The 19,923-nt window shown below is 33.8% G+C and overlaps 2 protein-coding genes across 5 annotated transcripts in view; one reads left to right on the top strand and one right to left on the bottom strand.

Moving 5' to 3' along the window:
* Positions 1-2,839, top strand: part of LOC117110596 (kelch-like ECH-associated protein 1B) — a 39,845-nt gene extending 37,006 nt beyond the window's left edge. For all 3 annotated transcript variants that reach the window (XM_033253348.1, XM_033253349.1, XM_033253350.1), the window contains exon 5: positions 245-2,839. In XM_033253348.1, coding sequence (XP_033109239.1) covers positions 245-432 — 188 coding nt within the window. In that variant the 3' untranslated portion in view covers positions 433-2,839. The remainder of the gene's footprint in view (positions 1-244) is intronic.
* Positions 2,840-4,408: 1,569 nt separating this feature from the next.
* On the bottom strand, positions 4,409-17,235 carry LOC117110611 (myosin-10-like). Of its 2 annotated transcripts, none has more exons than XM_033253371.1 (9): positions 17,090-17,235; positions 16,719-16,797; positions 16,290-16,441; positions 15,276-15,553; positions 14,651-14,795; positions 13,980-14,080; positions 12,932-13,053; positions 11,659-11,817; positions 4,409-5,610 (listed from the first exon to the last, which is right to left on the bottom strand). In XM_033253371.1, exons 1-9 carry the CDS (start codon positions 17,123-17,125, stop codon positions 5,501-5,503), a joined length of 1,182 nt encoding a protein of 393 aa, XP_033109262.1. In that variant the 5' UTR covers positions 17,126-17,235; the 3' UTR covers positions 4,409-5,500. The 2 variants fall into 2 exon arrangements, with proteins under 2 accessions (XP_033109262.1, XP_033109261.1); XM_033253370.1 differs by having other exon boundaries at positions 17,054-17,217.
* Positions 17,236-19,923: the final 2,688 nt, after the last annotated feature.

Consider the following 19,923-nt stretch of genomic DNA (forward strand, 5'->3'; position numbering starts at 1 on the left):
CTCGTAAAATGACATATTACATATAGAAACACACACACACTTTTTTTGTTAATAGTTAATAGATATAGTAATTAATAAAGCAAACTCATCTTACTGTCTACCAGGATGTGATGAAATGAAAAGAGAAACTATTGTAATTTAATTGTTAATTATAGCTCTCTAAAGTTATCATTTTTAATTACTTTAATACTTGAGTTTCATTTTTAACCAACAATGTTTACATATTTTTTTAAATTTTTTTTAGGTGGTTATGATGGTCATGAATTTTTATGCTCGGTGGAGTGCTACGATCCAGAGACAGGTAAATGGACTGTTGTTACAAATATGACATCGGGACGTAGCGGTGCTGGTGTGGCGGTCGGGATGGAGCCCTGTAGGACAGGATTATGTGGAGTCCGACGTGGTGGACTGTCTGTGACTACAAATCCATGAACATGAACTTTAGTCACAACTGAGTGGTTGCTGCAAGAATTTAAGAATGTGAAGCCAATTTTACATACTGACTATACAATTATCATGTTATAGTAACTACTATCGCAATGTTACTATCACACAGCTATCATCATTCTATGAGAACCTAATATTGGTTCATTTTGTTTTCTCCTGAACAACTTACTGTACAATGACCGGTACTGATAAAATCTTTTTTGATCATGCAGTGGTTTTTTTTCTGGAGAAGTATTATATAAATTATCGTTGCGATTTTTACTAATAATCTGTCAAGTTATCAGTTGCTGTATTTTCCTTAAAGAGAAATGGAAAAGTTCACATATTCAACTTAATATTAACATTATACTGTATCATAATATTTCAGCAGACCAGTGTGACATTTTCCAAATTATGCAATATTTAATAATGTAAATGAAATGTTTTAGTATTCCCTATACCTTGAATCTTTCTTCCAAGCAGAAACTATATTCTAATGATTTTTTAAATTTGTTAACTGTTGCCCTCAGCTTAAAGAAGTATCTAGTAAAATTTATGAAGGGGTTTTTCAGTTGGGTCTTAAGTTTTGATATCATTTATGGAAGAAAAATTTTTTTGATCGTTCCGTTTCTTTGAACCTAAAAATGCTGTGTATGTAAGCCTTGCCTTCTAGTATACCATCACAACCTAGTACCATCTTAGACAACTTTCATGTAGAGTATGCAACCTATATTGCTAAAATTGTCTGATGTTTTCTTGTTGTTGGTGTTTATATTTTATGATAAATATTGCGTAGAGCACTCAGAGTTCATTATGATTAGTTTCCCAAGAAGGTCAATTGTACTTTAATTGTCGCGCTTAAAACTGTATTTATAAGCTCAATAAATTTGCTGACATCACTACTGACAAGGCATAAGAAAGGAAAGATCCTATTCACCTGGATTTAGAAGGGAGGTCATCAGGTCCCTATAAACTTTCCTAGCAAATTTAAAATTGGATAATTTTATTAGATGTAGCACCTTAATCAATGCCTGGCTTATATTCTTCCTATTACAACAACTTTCTCAAATTCCACAAATGACTTCGCACAACGTATTGGCAAAATATATATTATCCAATTTATAAAAACTCAGAATCAAACAGATTCCTGCAGATATTAAATATATTCATATTTGTTTTATATTTATTTTTTATAAAGTAAACTGTTAATTATTATTTTTTCTTCTGTAAATTTTAATGACAAACTGGTGATGCCGGACTTGCCAGGCTAGGTGTGGATCGATCGATGTAGATTGTGATTCAATATTGTTAAATTTATATTATGTAACAAACTATATTTTTACTATGTAAAGATGAGTTTATATTATTATTTTGTTTTCACAAAAACTTAAGACAATCAAGTTAAGAAATAAAAAATCATTGATTGTATTTGTTTGCGTTCAGAGATAAAAAGTAATCTGGGATTTTTTAACTTTTCGTCGACACAATGTACGCATGAGCGAACATGATCATTCGCCTGTGACTTAAATTCTAATTGGGACCTATCGTCGCAGACACGTCTTATGACCAATCAAAAAGTGGACTCAATTGATCTAGCCAGCCTGCTAGCCAGCCTGCTAGCTGTACTGCGATGTGCTCTTGCATTTCGGTTCGCTAGTGCACCAACGCAAATCTTAAACATACAGTGCCTGATTACTTGTTGTCTTAGAACTAAAACAAACTGATTCTTATAGCATGTGTAGACTATGTACGGTGGTTTTTATATAATTTCAAACCACCTATACATTGTGGAAGGTATAATTCCTGAAAAAATTAAAAGCAATAATTAAAAGGTTGTTATTTTTCAAATTTATCTTGCAATTATGAAAATGTATTTAAAGTTTTCCTTTTGGAGTACAGTATAAGTATGAACGTACATTATTTATAACATTATCGCAAGTTGATAACTACGGAAATTATGAGATTGACAAGGGCTAAATTTTACCTGTTTGTCAAATATGAATTTGTTTTGGTGTTTTAAAATATTTAAAAAGTTCTGCCTTTAAATATTTGAGCAGGAGAATGTGGTGCTTGAGTAAACTATTCCTTGATATTTGTAGGAATTAACGGCAGGAGGAGTAGGTGGTAATGTTAATAATTGAACGATTAAAAGTCCAACCAATTTTGGTAAGAGAAAAATTGGTGTGATGCTTGGGTGTATATTATAATCTGATGAAGTGGATCAGAAAGTGTACTGTATCTAATTGTTGTTAAATAATCCAAAAATGTAAAATTATGTATATTGTAGCTTGAGAAGGGTTTTGATAGGCTCAACATATACAGCTCTTCCATGTTTAAAAATTCATATGTAAGTTATCTTTGTATAATTCCAATGATGGTACTTGAATTAAAAAAGCAATTTAATGACCAGGAATTGATTGTAATGTTTTGTGTTTGAAGTCTTTTTGTTTGTGATGTTGTGAATGGAGAACCAGGATGGTCCAATAAGCTAGAATGTTATATATTTTTAATGGGTTCAGGTTAGAGACTCCCGCATTTTGCACAGTATAAATGAAGAACCTATAAACAAATGCGTTGTACCAATTCTTTGCTCTATGATAGAAAGTATGCGAGATGTCCGGTTCCGTGACAAACCATGATTATTTAATTTGAAAAACCTGATAAACCTGATAAGCCTATAGTTTTGAATCACATGCAAGTGTTAACCAAGGTAACTTTTTACTTTTTTTTTTATTTGAAAAGATCTTTCAAATAAAAATAATAGTAAAGGTACATAAATACTGAATTGATAACCAGATCTAAAACCTGAGAAACGCCATAACCGGTGTATTTTCACTGGTTATTTTCGACCCAACAGCAGCTCCAGAAATTTGGCTGACAGGTTCTCTGACAATTTGGACAGGTGGTATAAGCGAAGAGACTGATTAGAGCTTCGGTCAGGGTCTTGCCCCCCCTCCCCACCTTACACTGCCCACTGGTGGCTCAGAAACACCCCAACCCGCCTCAAACTATAGGGTTTGCACCTTCCTATCCTGCATCTACATACCATAGGTCCTTGGTCACCACTTGCACCCTTTCAGAGAAAATTTTTGATCTTCCGAGAAACTTTCAGGCAAGGCATTTAATGTCCATATGTTGTATGTCCACATAGGAAAAAATCACTACCCACTATCACCAACAGCTATTGGTGACGGTGCTGATTGGTCGGCTTAACCTTACGGTTGCTTTCTGAATGTATAAGGGACAGCTATATAGTATTAGTGTTATGTCACGATACTCCGTTGCTATCATTCCAAAATACATTCAACCGGACGCCATTTTCGCCACTGACAAACCATTGATCCCAATTTCTAACGTAATTATTAAGATGTATCTTACTTTTTCTTTTTAAATTTTAATTGATGATTTAGTGAGTGTTCAACAACTAATATAATGCGAGCTTTTGTGTTTTTAGTACATTTTGCTGGTAAAATATTAAATATTAATATTAATATTTTAAAATGCCTATTCCAGAAAGCCTACGAAGTCATTCGGGCGTAATGAACGGTATCCAACGTCTGTTGACAACAGAGAGCGCTACCTGGTGTCATGATGACATGACTGGTACTCTATGCGGTGTATGATTGCAGTGAAAACACTGGTGACAGTGCAGCGATTTTATGAACGCCAGGCTCAAGTGTATGCCTGGTAGGTTAGTATACCAAATTACTGTTTACCGTTCTACAATTGTTGAACAGCTAGGCTTAAGCCTTGTCCACACTATCACATTTGACATGAAAAAAAAAACATGCAACATGCCTAAATATGGTCAGGATGACATCACATCATGACCATATATAGGCACATCATGACTATATATGTGCATACAGCAGTTGTTTTTTTTCACAGAAATTGATAGTGTTGACCAAGCTTAATATGTATTGTATTCAATGTAAAGACAAACATATAATATTAAAAAAACGATGTTAAAAAATGAACAGACAATTTTTATGTTTTTATGTTTTAATCCAAGCTTGAAGAAAACAATTACAAAACTTAAAATTGTATTAAACAAGCTACTAAAATTATTCAGTAATTTTTTACACTATACAAAATATTAATGTTTTGAAACTAACATTTAAATATTAGCATATAAATATCATAAATACAGTATTTAAAACCGTGTATGTGAGAAGTATAAATAAGTACATATGTAAAATAAAATACCCAACTGGTTGTAGAAAATTTAGAGCTAGGCCATAAGGACCTGCAGCAGGTGCAGTTTTAATTAATGTAGTACTATTGCAGTACAAATATCCTACTTGCTAAGCATTTTACTTGTGTCTCTCCACCCACAAGTGGGTACCTGGTAGGTAAACACAAAATGTGCCGAATATAGCTGCGAAATTATGGAATTATCACCAGGGAGCTATGTGTTCCATATGTGCTTGATCCAATGACCGGGAATAATAGTGTGCTGTAAAGTGCGTTAGGCCTTGTTGGTATAAGTGCTATATAATTCTAACATATTATTATTATTATTACTCTATTATTTCATTCAACAGAGACGGTATACATTTGGACTAACGAGAACAGTTTTTTTACCGCTACCGGTTTTCCAAGTAGCCCAGACACAAATTGATCCTTAGGCAAGAAGAAAGTCACTGTACGAGCTAGTCAACATTTTGAGCGCTAACAGATTCTGGTGTAAAGTGCTATTTAAACCTAAGTACATTACATTACAATTAAATCAATGAAAATTTTATTTTAAAAGTATCAAATGAAACACAAATTGATTTTTTTAAATCAGTTTTTGCTGATATGCAGACTTTTACTATTAAAATCTTAAAATTGATTGCCATAAAAATTTTATGTTTATGTAAACGATATAGAGGTTATTCATACATTTTTCCAATTTGCAAGAAAATTCTATTTCTAATTTCCAATAGAAGGCTATTAATTACTTTAAAAATTTATAAGTACATCTCAGTTTGCTACATTATCACAGTCCTATTTATGAGGTGGTACCAAAGAGGTACAAACATACATGGCATTTTTCTCTTCCCCAAATATCAACCACATTTCCGTCTTCCCCTCAGAGGAAGTCGTCTTCTATGTCAAGTGAATTGAGTGAAGGGGAACTGAGAAGATCGTCCTCAACACCGTCAGGTAGATCTGAAAAGTAGCTAAGAGAGAGGTCATCTTCTGAAAGAAAAAAGGTTGCAATTCAAAATGATTGTTATATTAAATGCATATTTCAACTATAGAATTAGAATGATAAAGGAGTATGCCAGTCACTAGCACCTAAGGCTTGGTTTCCATACAATCACTACACTGTGACTACAGTGTTTTCAGCGCTATCCTTGTACTGCTTAGAAGTCCCTGACCGACCAATCAGCATCACCGAAAGCTGTCGGCGATAGCGTATAGCGATTGTATGGAAACAAAGCTTCAGTGAATGTAAGCTTCCTACCCCAAAATGCAGAGTTCAATTACTTAAGGGGGGTATGCGGGTCAATAGGACCTTAGTGGAGTAACGCCTCTACCCCATGATGCACAGTTTGCTAAGCATGGCATATATTTCGTATTCTATATTTTTTCTGGCAAATAATAGCTCATGATGGTTCATGCAGTAATAATTCAATTGAAAATAAACCTACAAAATTTATAATCTATATTTAATATTAAAGATATATTTTTTGTTTACTTTTAAGATATATATTTTCTCACATTATATTGTTATGTTTTAGGTTGATTTTGTATACTTTACTAATAATCTGTCTTCATTGTCTATGTTTTTATGTACTTCATAAGATACTGTGCATTTTAAAAATGTCATTGCCTATGTTTTTATGTGTTTCATGAAATTCTGTGCATTTTAATGACATAAATAAAATAAATAAATATATATATAGACTAATAGACTATATAATAGGTATAGCACAGGGCTAGGCCTAGCTAATGTTTAGACGCCAACTTTCAATGTACGTTTTTTTTCATACATACTGTAGTGCATACTTTCGGAATTGTTATCGAAGGCACACATATTGTAATATTTTCGTCCCAAACCTCTGAAGTTACAATAGTGTGTGGCTAAAGCTTGGGTGGAGCATTTAGTGTACACACAAACAATACAGGGTTTGCATATACCCAGGGTCGGGCTATACCCAAGGAGTACAGTAAACAAATATATTCCATGTGATTATCTCCCTAATGAAATAATAAAGATACATGATAACAAATCAGATGCAGCCACTATGGGTGATACTGCAGAAAGTAGCTATAAAGGAAACTAAACATCATAATCACAGAACAGTTAATTAATCCAGAGGGATTTTTGATGTGCAAAAAGAGACTTCCAGATCTTTTTTGTCTTCTATATTCTGATGTAATCAATATCAAGAAGATTACAGTGCAAATCTAAATTGTCATAACTTACGTTAAAACCTGAACGAAAATTAAAAATCAATATGAAACATATTAAAATGGCGATATTAATAAACATCCTAGAAGGAAAGTGAATGAAAATTTAAGAAAAGGAAGATACGGAAACTTTATCTTGTTACGTCATTTAACTCATCGTCAATCCCTAGCCCGATAAGTTCCTGATCACAGCTACCTAGAGGGAGAAGCAAGCAGAGAAAAATGTGCCACATAATGTCCTCGGCGACCCCGATCCTAATTAACACCAAATTTTTATATCAGGTACCAGGAACGCTGAAATGCATCCTCATCCTGGGATCAGCGGAGGTGAACAGAATGTGATACGTGGCGCACCCTAGAGTAAGGAAGTTGCTTAATTGAGAACAAAATCACAACATCTAGGGTAGCTTAGCACTGCTGAGGCTAAGTCATGAAACCAAGGCAAACCTGCTTTCAACATTAGTAAGCTCATTAAGATAGATTCTCAGCAGACAGTGTATGCTACAGTCATTTAAGGTGTAATTATGAGACTGGAAATAAGTAGGTTAATGTTAGGTTAATGTGCTACACTTCCTTCTCTCATCCAACCCTGTTGCATGTATTAGGTGTACTTAATTCCCATTAAAGATAATAATTCAGTGTTAGAATCATATACTTAGTGTGTATAAGTAAGTTATTAGCTTACAATAAAAAATTACAATGAGAAAAAAAATGTCTTGAAAATTAATGGAGATATAAATACATTATGTATTCTTTTTAATAGACCTTTAAATTGACTGATAATTACTTTAAAGATTTTGATAGTAAGATCACTGTATTATCATTAAATTCAGATTCTTTTTCATTGAAAGTTATTAAATTATTTACTCAGGTTGGTATAAATTTCATGACAGGCCAGATTTGTCTTGCTTGCCACCAATTCAAAATTGATCATTGCAAGGTAGGGAAAAAATAGTTTTTCTCCAGGTACCATTCATATATTCTTATCCGCAAGAACAACTGTGTCACCACTGCCCTCCCCTGAGAGCACACCTAGTTATATATTACAATCAGGGCCAGAACATTTGAAATGTAATCGTAAGATTCCACTGCGTAAGGTACCAATTTCCACACCTGGACAAAAATTTAGCTAAGCACCTTGAAGAAGGAGGCAAGCACCAACAGGCAAACAGTGGTCTGGTCCCACTGGTGCCAGAAAAATCTCTAGGCTAAACCTACCACAAGTTAAAAACAACAGGCTAATGATAATTAAGAAGTCAAATGCTTTGGTTGTACAGTATATCAAAAATGCTGCTCAGCTCATTAAATAAAAATGCAAAAATGGTGACAAACCAAAACCATCTTTTAGGTCCCTAATGTGACGAGGATGACTTTCCAAACTCTATCAGCCAGAAGATAAAATCTGATGTTCATTATTTTTTGACACTATCATCTTGTCCCTGATTTCCTTCTCAATTTTTTCCATTTGTAATTTCAACAATAACATCTGCTTGACAAGGGTTCACGACCTCAGATACTGAAAGCAAAAATCTGATTGCTCATCATTTTTTGAACAATGGTGTTTTAAAATTCACTTGTTCTCATTTTAAATTATTTTATTCACATCCTCTTGTTGTACCGACAGGTCTCCATTATCCAAAGTTCATCACTAATTAATTGCCAGGATGTTTCAAACATTATCCAAAATAGTTCCAAGCAATGACAGAGCACGAAGTGCATGATTTTATTAGGTCTGATCAACTAAATCTTTGAGGATGCCATCAAATATGTTGTAATATTTCACCAGCATGTTAATAAAAAATTAAAGAAAAATAATTTAGAATATTTTAAAGAAACTTATCCAGAAATCATAAGAATGAAGGGGTTTTTGTTATTGAAAATTGGTATAGAGCAATCAAAGTGAGAGATTGTATGCATGTGGGGGAGGGGATGTAAAGCTCTACTCTAGGTATGAGTACTCTAGTTTTGCTTGAGTTATTGAACATCATTCTTTCACTCATTTTTTTTTATTCATTCAGTCTTTCATTCATTCATTTGTACATTCATCCATTTAGTCAACAAACCAACAACAATGGGTCCAAAACAAATGTTTACGCAGGATTAGGTTTAGGTAGGTTATTTTTTGAGGGGAGGGAGAGGTATGTAGGTGTGTAGGGAGGTGTGAATTCTGGGTATACTCATGACTGGCTCAATGTTTGTTACAACCTGCATCTTGCGCTAAAAGCCCAGATACATTGTTTTAACTTAAAACTCTCTTGAATATTTTAGTGTTTTAAATTGTCTTAATTATGCAGTTTTATATATATATATTTTTTTAATATTCTATTTATGAGCTTTTACATATATGTTCGACAATTTTGAAAATTGGGTTGAGTGCGCACTTTAAACTTCTGCTTGGTTTCAAATGAATTTCTGTTATTTTTAAAGGATAATAAAAGCTATCTTGAATCTTTTATCTTACATGAATGTACAAATGGTTGAGTGTTAGACAGAAGTATGTGGGCGTAGGTATGATCCAATACTTTTTGTAAATTTATTTTTTTATTCCTAACGGTATGTCTGTTTGAGGTAAGGAATATTGGTGCTCACAAGTAAGGACAGGTTGTGAGCATTTGAATGTCCATGTGAGTATTCGTAGATGTCTTTATATCTGCTGTTACAACTTGCAACTTCATATCTGGAACATATAAAAGTAAGCATTTTGCCTCCATGTGTGAAAACACTTCCTTTTTTGACACTGTGTGACAGTTGACTGATAGGCTCATGTCTTATCTAAGATTTAGCAATTAATTTTGCATCTATTTTTGTGTAAATCTAATACAACAAGACAATGACAAGCAAATATGAATAATGCAATTCCCCAAATGAAATTACATCCAATTGTGATCTGGCAAATTTTTTTTTGGCAGCATAATCCCTTATTTTTTGTTCAGTAAAAACTTTGTGAACTAAGATTTTATTCTTTACGGGCCAACCACAAAAGTCAGCTCGCAGCATCTAGCGAGCTCAGTCTAGCAGTGGTTGACCTCTGTTAAGTCTGTTAAGCTCTTTCAATAAGGAATTCATGTTCTAGATAATCGCAATGCTTACACATGTCTGAAATTTATTTGACCTTAGAGCCCTCACCCTAGAACTGATAGATGTTTGTGGATGTTCAGATTAAGTTTTGATGAGTTTAGTATCCTTTAATACTGCATTCTTTACATTGTGGACTCAGCCCACCCAAAGCGGGTTTTGGACCTTAATATATCGTTGTCGCAGGGCAGCACAAGTCTAATTTTTTTGTTATCTTGGGTCCCAGGTAGAAAGTCAATTTAGTCTTCCCAGCCAAAAGTGTTTTTACTGGAAAACAAGTATAAGAATCATCCAATTTATGAAGATCTGTGATACAGACAAGCTCGTTAAGTTTGAATGAACAATGTTTTCAGATAGTATTCCACAGGCTAAAGGCCTGTTTATACTTAAACGATAACGATAAAAAAGCTAAAAAGCAATTGTTCATATAGAAAATAAAAGAAATAAGAGAAGTTTTTAAACTAGAACGATTCGATAACAATTGATCAGTTATGCGATAAAAACATATTTTGACAAATCAAATCAGATGATGTCATAATCATGGAAAAACATTAAAATCGTAGTAGTAGGAATGATTTTATCGTTTTTCCATGATTATGACGTCATCTGATTTGAATTGTTAAAATATTTTGTTATCGTATACTGATAAATCATTATCGAATCGTCCTAGTGTAAAAACTTATTTCTTTTGTTTTCTATATGAACAATCGCTTTTTAGCTTATTTATCGTTAAATTTATCGTTGAAGTGTAAACAGGCCTTAAAACCATGAGAAAATACCTATTATATTATTTAAAAAAATGTTCTTTTTAATAAAATCAACATACCAATTTTATATTTGTACTTTTAATTAAGATTAAGACTGCTTGTTGGTTCAGAATCTTGCATTTAAATCCCTGGTCCCTAGTTCATATTATATCAAAATATTTTTTTCTCACAATGTCGAACAGCTCTATAAGTCCATACAAGACATATTTTATAAACCACAACTATGCGATGTGGAAGAACATTGGTTAGATACCAAATAGATTCCCATGATGATAATAAACAAATAAATATTATGTTTTATAGGAAATTAACTTTAAAGAAAATAAATAATAATAATAATAGATTCAAATTACATTATACAAAAAAAAAATAAACTGCTTAAATTATAATTAATGCAAAGTGTATTAACATTAGCTAAAAACATAAAACCTGAAGCCAAAGTATGAACAAGAGAATTCAACTATGTATTCACTTGTAGTTTATTATTCAGCCACCAATATCCATGTTTCTCTGTATGTAGCATATTTATACACTATAGAGGGCACACTATTGAATTACTGCTAATAAGCTGGTTGAAATCAAATCAAACACAGAAAGAAGGGTTGTATATTGCAGTTATATTTAAGGTGAAATATATCAAGTGCTGTTGTCAGATTGTTTTTATGGTCTGTTTATGTTAGGTAAGGATAATTTTAATATTGATTCACTTTTAGTTACTCCTCAGGCTCTGTTAATATTGCATATTTTATCTCATTTGTTCTGTAAATTTTTTACTGATTTAAAATAAAAAGTAAATAAAACATAAGCAAAAAGTTAGAAGCTCTCGAACCTCCACCAACAAAATGAATATTATTATATACAATGCAATATGCAAATATAAAAATACCATAAAATAATCAATAACAGCAACATTTAAAATAACTCTATCGGGCAAAAAAAATCTCTGGATAATTTAGTACCAGGGACAGAGATGTTTTAAAAAACTGACCTGTTCTAGATGCTTTCTGATGTGAAGGATTGCTACTGGTAGTTGGGTTGGACATTGGTTTGGACGATGGACTCTCTTCTAGATCAATACTTGTGTCACTGTCACTATCTTCGGTTGTTGAACCTAACAATTCTGAATTCTTCTCAAGTGGTAGACTCGCTGCAAGAATATAAAATTTAACTAGAAATTGCAAATTGCAAGTGAAGTGCTGCGAAGTACAACTGCATATGAATGTTCTTCGAACAAAATTATTTATGCGAGTCAAGTGAAAATAATGAATAATAAAAATATAACAAATAATATGAGACACGACCCATTGTCTATATTAGAACACTTCTCATTGGGTAACAAAGTCGTAATTTTTCATTTTTGTCAAAAAGTGTCTATAGTGGTGAATTACGGTTTAGGTTTTTTTAAATATAGTTTCAAAAATTTCTATGTATGTGGAAAATGTAGTTGATTACCAAAGGTTACAATTTCTATTTTGAAGACTGCATGGTCTAGGAAGTGTACATTTTTTTTCCAAGGGCAGGTTTTCTAGGGGCGAGTTGACTGCCAAAGAGTGTTGCCAAAGTGCGAGCCAGCGTGTTATTTGATCACAAGTGCGAGACATCGCAAGTGTGAGCCAGCGAGCCATGATGTCACAACAATAGACACGAGACGTTACTCGAGTTGTGCGAGGTATCGGCTGAGATTTGTGGAGTACTATTTAAAAAAACAACTATAGGTCTAATAATGAATTATTGTGATGTTGTTTTTCATTGGTACCTTCGTTCCTTCAAGGCTAAGCCTATACCATCCTAGCTAGTCTAGGCCTAGAGTAGGATAAGGCTAGCGCAACATGCGGACGTTGGTACGTGTTGGTTAGTCTACAAACGTCGCCTAAAGTAATTGATTTTACCCGGCAGAACGAAAGAAGGAAACTCCATTTTTCAGTCGTCTTAGGTCCTTGTTTTTCGACAATGACCTTTCAGGGGTCAAACTGCTGTCAAGAATATGAATTGGCTGCTTTGCAGCAATAATGATAGTTTTAGGATGGGAATGTACATTCAGTTTGCATGGTAAAACAGTGTTATTGTGATGATGTGCTAATATTGATAATATTGAAATTACCACCACCATATGATGATGTTTTTAATCTTGATCATGAAAATCAAAATGGTGATAATGACCCCATATGATAATGATGGTGATGAGGATGATGTGGGTAATGAGCATGAGGATGACGATGATGATGATGATGATGATGATGATGAACCAAATTATACTTTACCATATGTGTCCATTTTCTTTTGTTTTTTCTTGCTCATTTGCACATCTTTCAAACTGCTTCTTAAACTTAGACTACCACTCTCCAACTTGCTTACAGAATCTTGCAATTGATCCATCTCTGTCCTAGAGAAGTAAACAAAACAAACAGATTATAAATGTTACATTGGTAGAAAAATATGACACTAATACCTATTGGCCCAAAACAAATTGTTACACGTGATTAGCTCCTCTTCAATGTGCTCAAACACTGCGGCCAGAATCATCACTCGTACTAAAAAACATGAACACATCACTCCAGTACTTCGAAGTCTGCACTGGTTACCTATTCAATCCTGCATAAAATTCAAATTGCTTCTCATAACTTACAAGGCCACCAATGGACTTGCACCTCAGTATATTGCCGATCTTCTTACACATCACACTTTCTCCAATACACTGTGTTCACCTAACAAATTCCTCCTTCATATACCTAAATGGAAACTCAAGTCATGGTCATCGTGAATTTTCTTGTGCTGCACCTACTTCATGGAATGCTTTACAATAGACACTAAAACTTCAAAAAGCGTCAACATTTTCAAAAAAAGTCTGAAACTTTGTCGAGCGCCTTTGAATATTATTGATGGATACCGGTGCTGTATAAATGCATTTGATTGATTGAAGCTAGGAAAAATTTAGAAAGCATTTCCTGCTTCACCATGTCAATAGCATCTATGTGAGATTAGCAAGGGCCCCATGAAACAGACATTGCAGAGAACTGTCTCACACACACACACACACACATCAGATATTTAGCATGGATCATGCTCATAGTAACAGGGCATAGCTTATTCTTTTTCTCTGGTGTCGTTCGTATCTTCATAGTCAGCATATCAATTGTACAAAATTTTAGTAAGTGTTTTTTTTTTACTTGTATGAATAAGACATTTGTCTATTGTGAAATAAAGTCTTACATTTAACAAGCTCCCTGTATAAAATTTAGTTTTGTGTGAATTGTAGACTTGTACTTAACATTTATCATACTGTAACTGTTAATGCCATTAACTACCTACCTGAGCTGTTGTAACTCCTGCCTTGAACGTTGTTTTTCTCTTGTGGTGTGGCCTAGCTCCAGTACCTGCCTTTGCCCAGATGCTGACAAATCAGATACAGTCTATTATTAAATTTAAAGATAAATTATTCATATTTTATTTATTCATTTTGGTCATGATCATCACTGAAATTATTTTCATTTAAATTAAAAATTTTCTCTGTTTCAAAATATTTCTTTAATGGTATCTTTCAAAATGCTGATTAAAAAAAAAAATGTCCAGTGCAAACTGGAGAAGCTAATTGTTTGTGGTTATCATTGCTAGTCTTTATGAAGATCTACCTCTCATGTCAGATAAGATCAGACAACAAAGATTGAGGATATTTTTGTATAGGGGAAGATACTATCTTGAAAATATATTCTGTGAACATGATGTCTTGAGAAGAAAGTGAAAGACAAGCCTTCAGTCAATCATGCCGGTGGTGTCCTAAATGACAATTGCCCTAATGCAAGACAAAAACTACTACTATAAAGTTAGTAAATAGAAGACAGAAACTACTGTAGGACCATAATAATTTGGGACCAGTTATGTAACAAAACTAAGTTTACTACATTCAATAATAGTGTAATTGGCGAACCAACTTAACCTCAGTAATAAATTTAAAAAGCAGATTATGGATAACCATACTGTACCCTTTGTATTCTGTCAACCTTTCGCATCACCTCCTTATTCTCCCCCACCTGGCTGGAAAGATCGATCTCAATCTTGATGAGGCGTGTACGCAAGCTCTCTATATCCCTCCTGATAGCATTGGCATCGTCCTGTTGGTAACGTTTACTGCAAATAAACAAAAACAAAGTTTGAATGACACAATAATCAACAATTGGCATCATAGAAGCGGTTGGAGCTACGGTTGTGGCTTGGACTCTCAAACTTGAGGTTGGGGGTTCGAAGCACTCGCTGTGAAAGTCGCTTGTGTCCTTAGGCAAGGCACTTTATCTGCATTGGTCTCTCTCTACCCAGGAGTATAAATGGGTACCGGCATATACTGGGAAGGTAAAACAGACTGCTGTGCAGGAGAAGTGGTGAATCCCCACAGCCTTGCACAGTCTGGACCAAACACCAAGAAAATGAGACAGGCACTTATGCCTGTGAGCCCAGAGCTTCAGGTTTTGACTTTTACCTTACCTTTAATTAATTGAATATGGAAATTTCATGTTGTATTAACAATGACACAAAACCATCATTACTTTACTTTAACCAAATAAATTAAATTTTCTGATTTTGAACGTTACACAAAGCACATAAAATACTAACCAATCAGTCAAATCTCTCATTATCGTCATGACAACATCATCATTCATCCCAATGTTATCTTTACTCTGTATTTTCATCTGTGTTTGGAGGTCCCCAATCTCCAACTTCACTTCGCGCTGAAGGTTCTCCAATTTCATTTCTGTTTCCAAGTCAACGCCCTTTTCAGCTAGACGACGATTCACAAATACTAAGTCGCTATGTAACTGTTTCACCTGGTTGTTGGCTCGATCCCGATCATCTTCAAGCGATTTTACCTGCAATGCTAATGTCTGGATCATCTGTAATTCAAAGAAAACATTGGTGAGATCTTTGTTCTTGGTTGGATTTTAGTAGTGTAGGGAATAATTCGTAACCTACAAAAGTTCAGTCAAGAAAAGTATATATATGAATTATGAATTTTCACTTTCAGATTTGGGTGATGATGGCAACACAGATATTCTGTATTACTGTATCTTAATCTATCTTATGGTCTTACATTAAAAGTTACTCTCTGTTAGAGAAAGTGTTTTCATTGTCAAGCAGTGGACACACAAATAACATTCCTATATGTGGCTCTGGTAAAACCTGCCGTTTGTTGCAAATTCTAATTTTGCACAAGCACCCAAAGGATTCAAATATCAGAATTTTGAACATTTTCAGGTTTTTGCATTTTATAAAAGGAAGGAGATATAATGAAGAACATTCCTGCAAAATATCAATCACTAAATCTAACTGAAAAGTATTTTAAAATTATTTTTAAAATTGAAATCTTAAGAATAAACTATACATTTGGAATCTTTGGAAGCTGTTTTCTCAAAACATACATGGCTGATATCCAATTAATCAAATATTCATAACGTTGAAATAATACTCCATTATTTCCATCAAATAAACTCTGTTTTAAAGAAGATGACATCGCATGTATATGGTATATTTTGACAATATTTTTGTAATAGAAATGAATGTTTTTAGTTAATATAATCTCAAAAATAAACTATACTATAACATCAATCAGCCATCCCATGACCTTCTTACCTTATTCTGATTTTCAATTTTCTCACTAAGCAAAGCAACCAATGCTGGTGTCTGGTCCGATAGGCTTGAGCTCTCAACTTGTTGAAGGCTTGTGAGAGGAGAGCTCTGATTAGAGTGTATACCATACTGTGCTGGTCTTCCATGGTAACCTACTGCAGAAGACAAGATAAAAATCAGTGAATGAGCTCAGTGGTTTTGACGTTTTGCTTTCATTTGCAGGGTTGTAAAAATTTGGCCATAAAGAGATCCCCAGGAATATAAATTTAAAATGGTAAATTTCTGAAATGGAGTGCTGATATTTGTCAAATTTTTGTCAAAGCTTCCGGGTATCAACATTGTTGTTTCCTTACATTTGTCTATCACTTTCAATCGTTTGCCCTGTTTCTACAACACAAGTAACAACAACGTCAACAGTGATTCACGACTTACTTGCTGAGCTGTATTTTGGCTTGGATCTGTTTTCTCTGTATGAATCATAAACACCATGATGGGAACTATGCAAGCGATGCTATATTGTGAGAAAAAAAAAAGAAGTTGTACATTTAACTAACTAGTAGCGTCTGACACCAGCAAGGCCTTCACTCAGTTCCTAGGCTAGGCTAGGCCTAAGTCTATCTCGCAGCTGAGTCGCTCACCACCAGCAGTGCACAACTCCCGCTCACGACGCCAAGCTTCAATAATCCATCAATCAACAACAAGCGGGCTAGGCCTAGGCCCTACCCTACGCCCTGCCTATTCTGATTACATTCATACAATTAACATACCCTAACTTTACTTAGATTTGCCTCTGTCTCTCTTACAATATCTGAAAACGTATTTTCCCAATCTCTCGACATATTAAATCATGGAATTGACTTTAGCTTTCTCTATATCTCCGCGTTAGCTTGTTGTTGCGAAGGCTGACGGCCATTTGTAAACATCCTTCTTCATTACTTCGTCCATTAATAAATTTAGAGAAAATCTTATTTTTAACCATTCATTATTTGTTAAGTTAAAATTAAGATAAAATATCGATGTATTTATTTACAATATAAAACACAATATTCAATGTAAATTACTTAGCATTTAAAACTATGTTATTTTATTTAATGATGAGCTGAATGTGAGCGGACGTCCTTTTTGTTTTTTGAGCGGATGTCTGTGTTTCGCAGGTATATAAAGTATGCCAAAACAGGCTTCGGTCATGTTCGATCTCTATAACCGCGCTACGTCTGTTTGGAGTCTTGAGGGTTACAAATGTATGAGGCGACAAGTGTAAATTTATTATTTAACACAATTATTTATATATAATTCATTATTTAACATATAATTGACTAGATAACCCATTAGTTATATATAGTGCATTTACGTCTAAAAGATTATATGTAAATAATTGCGTTAACGTTTCATTATTTATATATAATTAGTTATATATAATAAGGTTACTGGTTTCATTATATATAAATAAGGAAAGGGTAACACATCATTATATATAAATAATGAAAAATAACTTACAATTATTTATATATAATAAGTTCACTGATTCCATTATATATAAAAAATGAAAAGGTAACAAATCATTATATATAAATAATAAAAAGTAACTAGCAATTATTTATATATAGTAAGTTCACTGATTTCATTATATATAAATAACGAATTGACTTCAAACTCATTATTTATAAATAACTGCTTTTTACATTTCATTATAAATAAATAATAGCTGTCACAAAACCATAATGCTAATAATAATAATAATAATAATAATAATAAATAATAATAATAATAGTTCAATGACACTAATTTAAAATATTTTGCGTTCTGTTATGACAAATGCTCGTTTGGATAGCCTCATAATGCTTGGAATACATCGCGATAGGGGATCGAAGCAACCTCGACCTTGACATCGCGGTTGACAGATTTCGTGCAAAATTTAATGTAGAATTTCACTTTAAAGAAAGAGGATTTGTAAGGAAATTAGATGGTTACATTGCAAACTCTTTGTTTCTTGTTTTATTCAAAATGTTCTGGTTTTGGTAGCTGATTTCGACATTAGAAAACATAGCCTACATGAAGTCATATTATAGTACCTCGATGCCTATCATAAATAAGTAATAAAATTTCGCCATAATTCGTCAAATATCCGTGGCTGCCTGGAACCCCACCGCAGTGGCATAAGCAAGAATTTAGTCTAATGAAACTTGTTTATCATCTTGATACCTTCCGACGAAAATATCACCGAAAAAATAATAAAACGACAGTTGAATGACCAACAAAGACAACTGAAGACAGGTTGTCATTAGAAGTTATTTCGTATAACTTTATTCGGAAAATTAATCCCAAAATCGAATTGCCGTCCCCGGCGTTGTCAGTGACATCGTATGATTTGTGTGCGATTTTTACCAATTAACCCCTAAGTAAAAAATAGTTGAGCAATTAACTCCTAAGTAAAAAATAGTTGAGCAATGTAGTACCTTGCAAATCAACCCAGAAACCCGGTAGTTTGTTGATTGTTTATTGGTAGCGGCCTTTCGCTGCCAAAAAATAGTTGGCAATTGCGTCCCCGGTGACATCGTGAGGGTATGGTGAAGGCTGGTTACGATTTGGTGGTATATCGATTGAGTATTTTCATTCATCTGGCCATGTAAGTCAGTGGCGTATCTAGATGTCTTGAAATGGGGGGGGGCGAAGCTGAAGGGGGGGCTCGATTATCAGTTGAGGGTCGCTAATTCGCAAAATAAGGTGATTTTAGGTGATGTTTAACTACTTGAACGTGATTTGAAACCAGTATCAGTATAATATGTAAGCATGTGGTTAACTTAAGCAAGAATTTAGTCCAATGAAACTGTTTATCATCTTGATACCTTCCGACAAAATTTGACCCTACCAGCGTCACCACGGCGTCCCCACTCATCGATCTAACGTGACGTTGTTATGTGGGTGTTTTATAGATTATAGAGAATAGTAATATCACCGAAAAAATAGATAAAATGACAGTTGAATGACCAACAAAGACAATTAAAGACAATAGTTCGTCATTAGAAGTTATTTAGTACCGTATAACTTTATTCGGAAGATTAATCTCAAGATTGAGTTGCCGTCCCCGGCGTGTCAGTGACGTCGTATGATTTGTGTGCGATTTTTACCAATTAACCCTAAAGTAAAAAATAGTTGAGCCATGTAGTACCTTGGAAATCAACCCAGAAACCCGGTAGTTTGTTGATTGTTTATTGGTAGCGTCCTTTCGCTGCCAAGTTTTTTGGCAATTTTAAGTATCCGAGTGTTATTTTGGGGCATCTATGAAGTCTCAAATTGCAATTGACTCATCTGCGCCCCAAATCCATGGTGGGGCTCAGGTGGATATCGTAAATTTTGTACTATTCAAGTGCTTTTTTTGTGCATCTAACGAGTCTCAACTTCTCAAAATGTTCTCACCTGAGCCCCAACCATAGTGGGGCTCAGTTGAATATGGTAGTTTTTAGAATAGTAAGTACTTAAATTTCATTTTCGAGTGCCTAATTAATAAATTGGGTTTTTTTTTTTTTTGTTTTTTTTTTTACTCAATTTGTCAAAAACATTATTATTTAATAGGTAAGGTAAGTTCCATTTTGGGGCATCCAGTGGTATAAAATACTGAAATGTTTGCGTCACCGCC

This window comes from Anneissia japonica, unplaced genomic scaffold, assembly GCF_011630105.1.
Source record: "Anneissia japonica isolate Jap-2015-1 unplaced genomic scaffold, ASM1163010v1 scaffold287919_len575428_cov197, whole genome shotgun sequence".
In the NCBI taxonomy this organism is placed as follows: Eukaryota; Metazoa; Echinodermata; class Crinoidea; order Comatulida; family Comatulidae; genus Anneissia; species Anneissia japonica.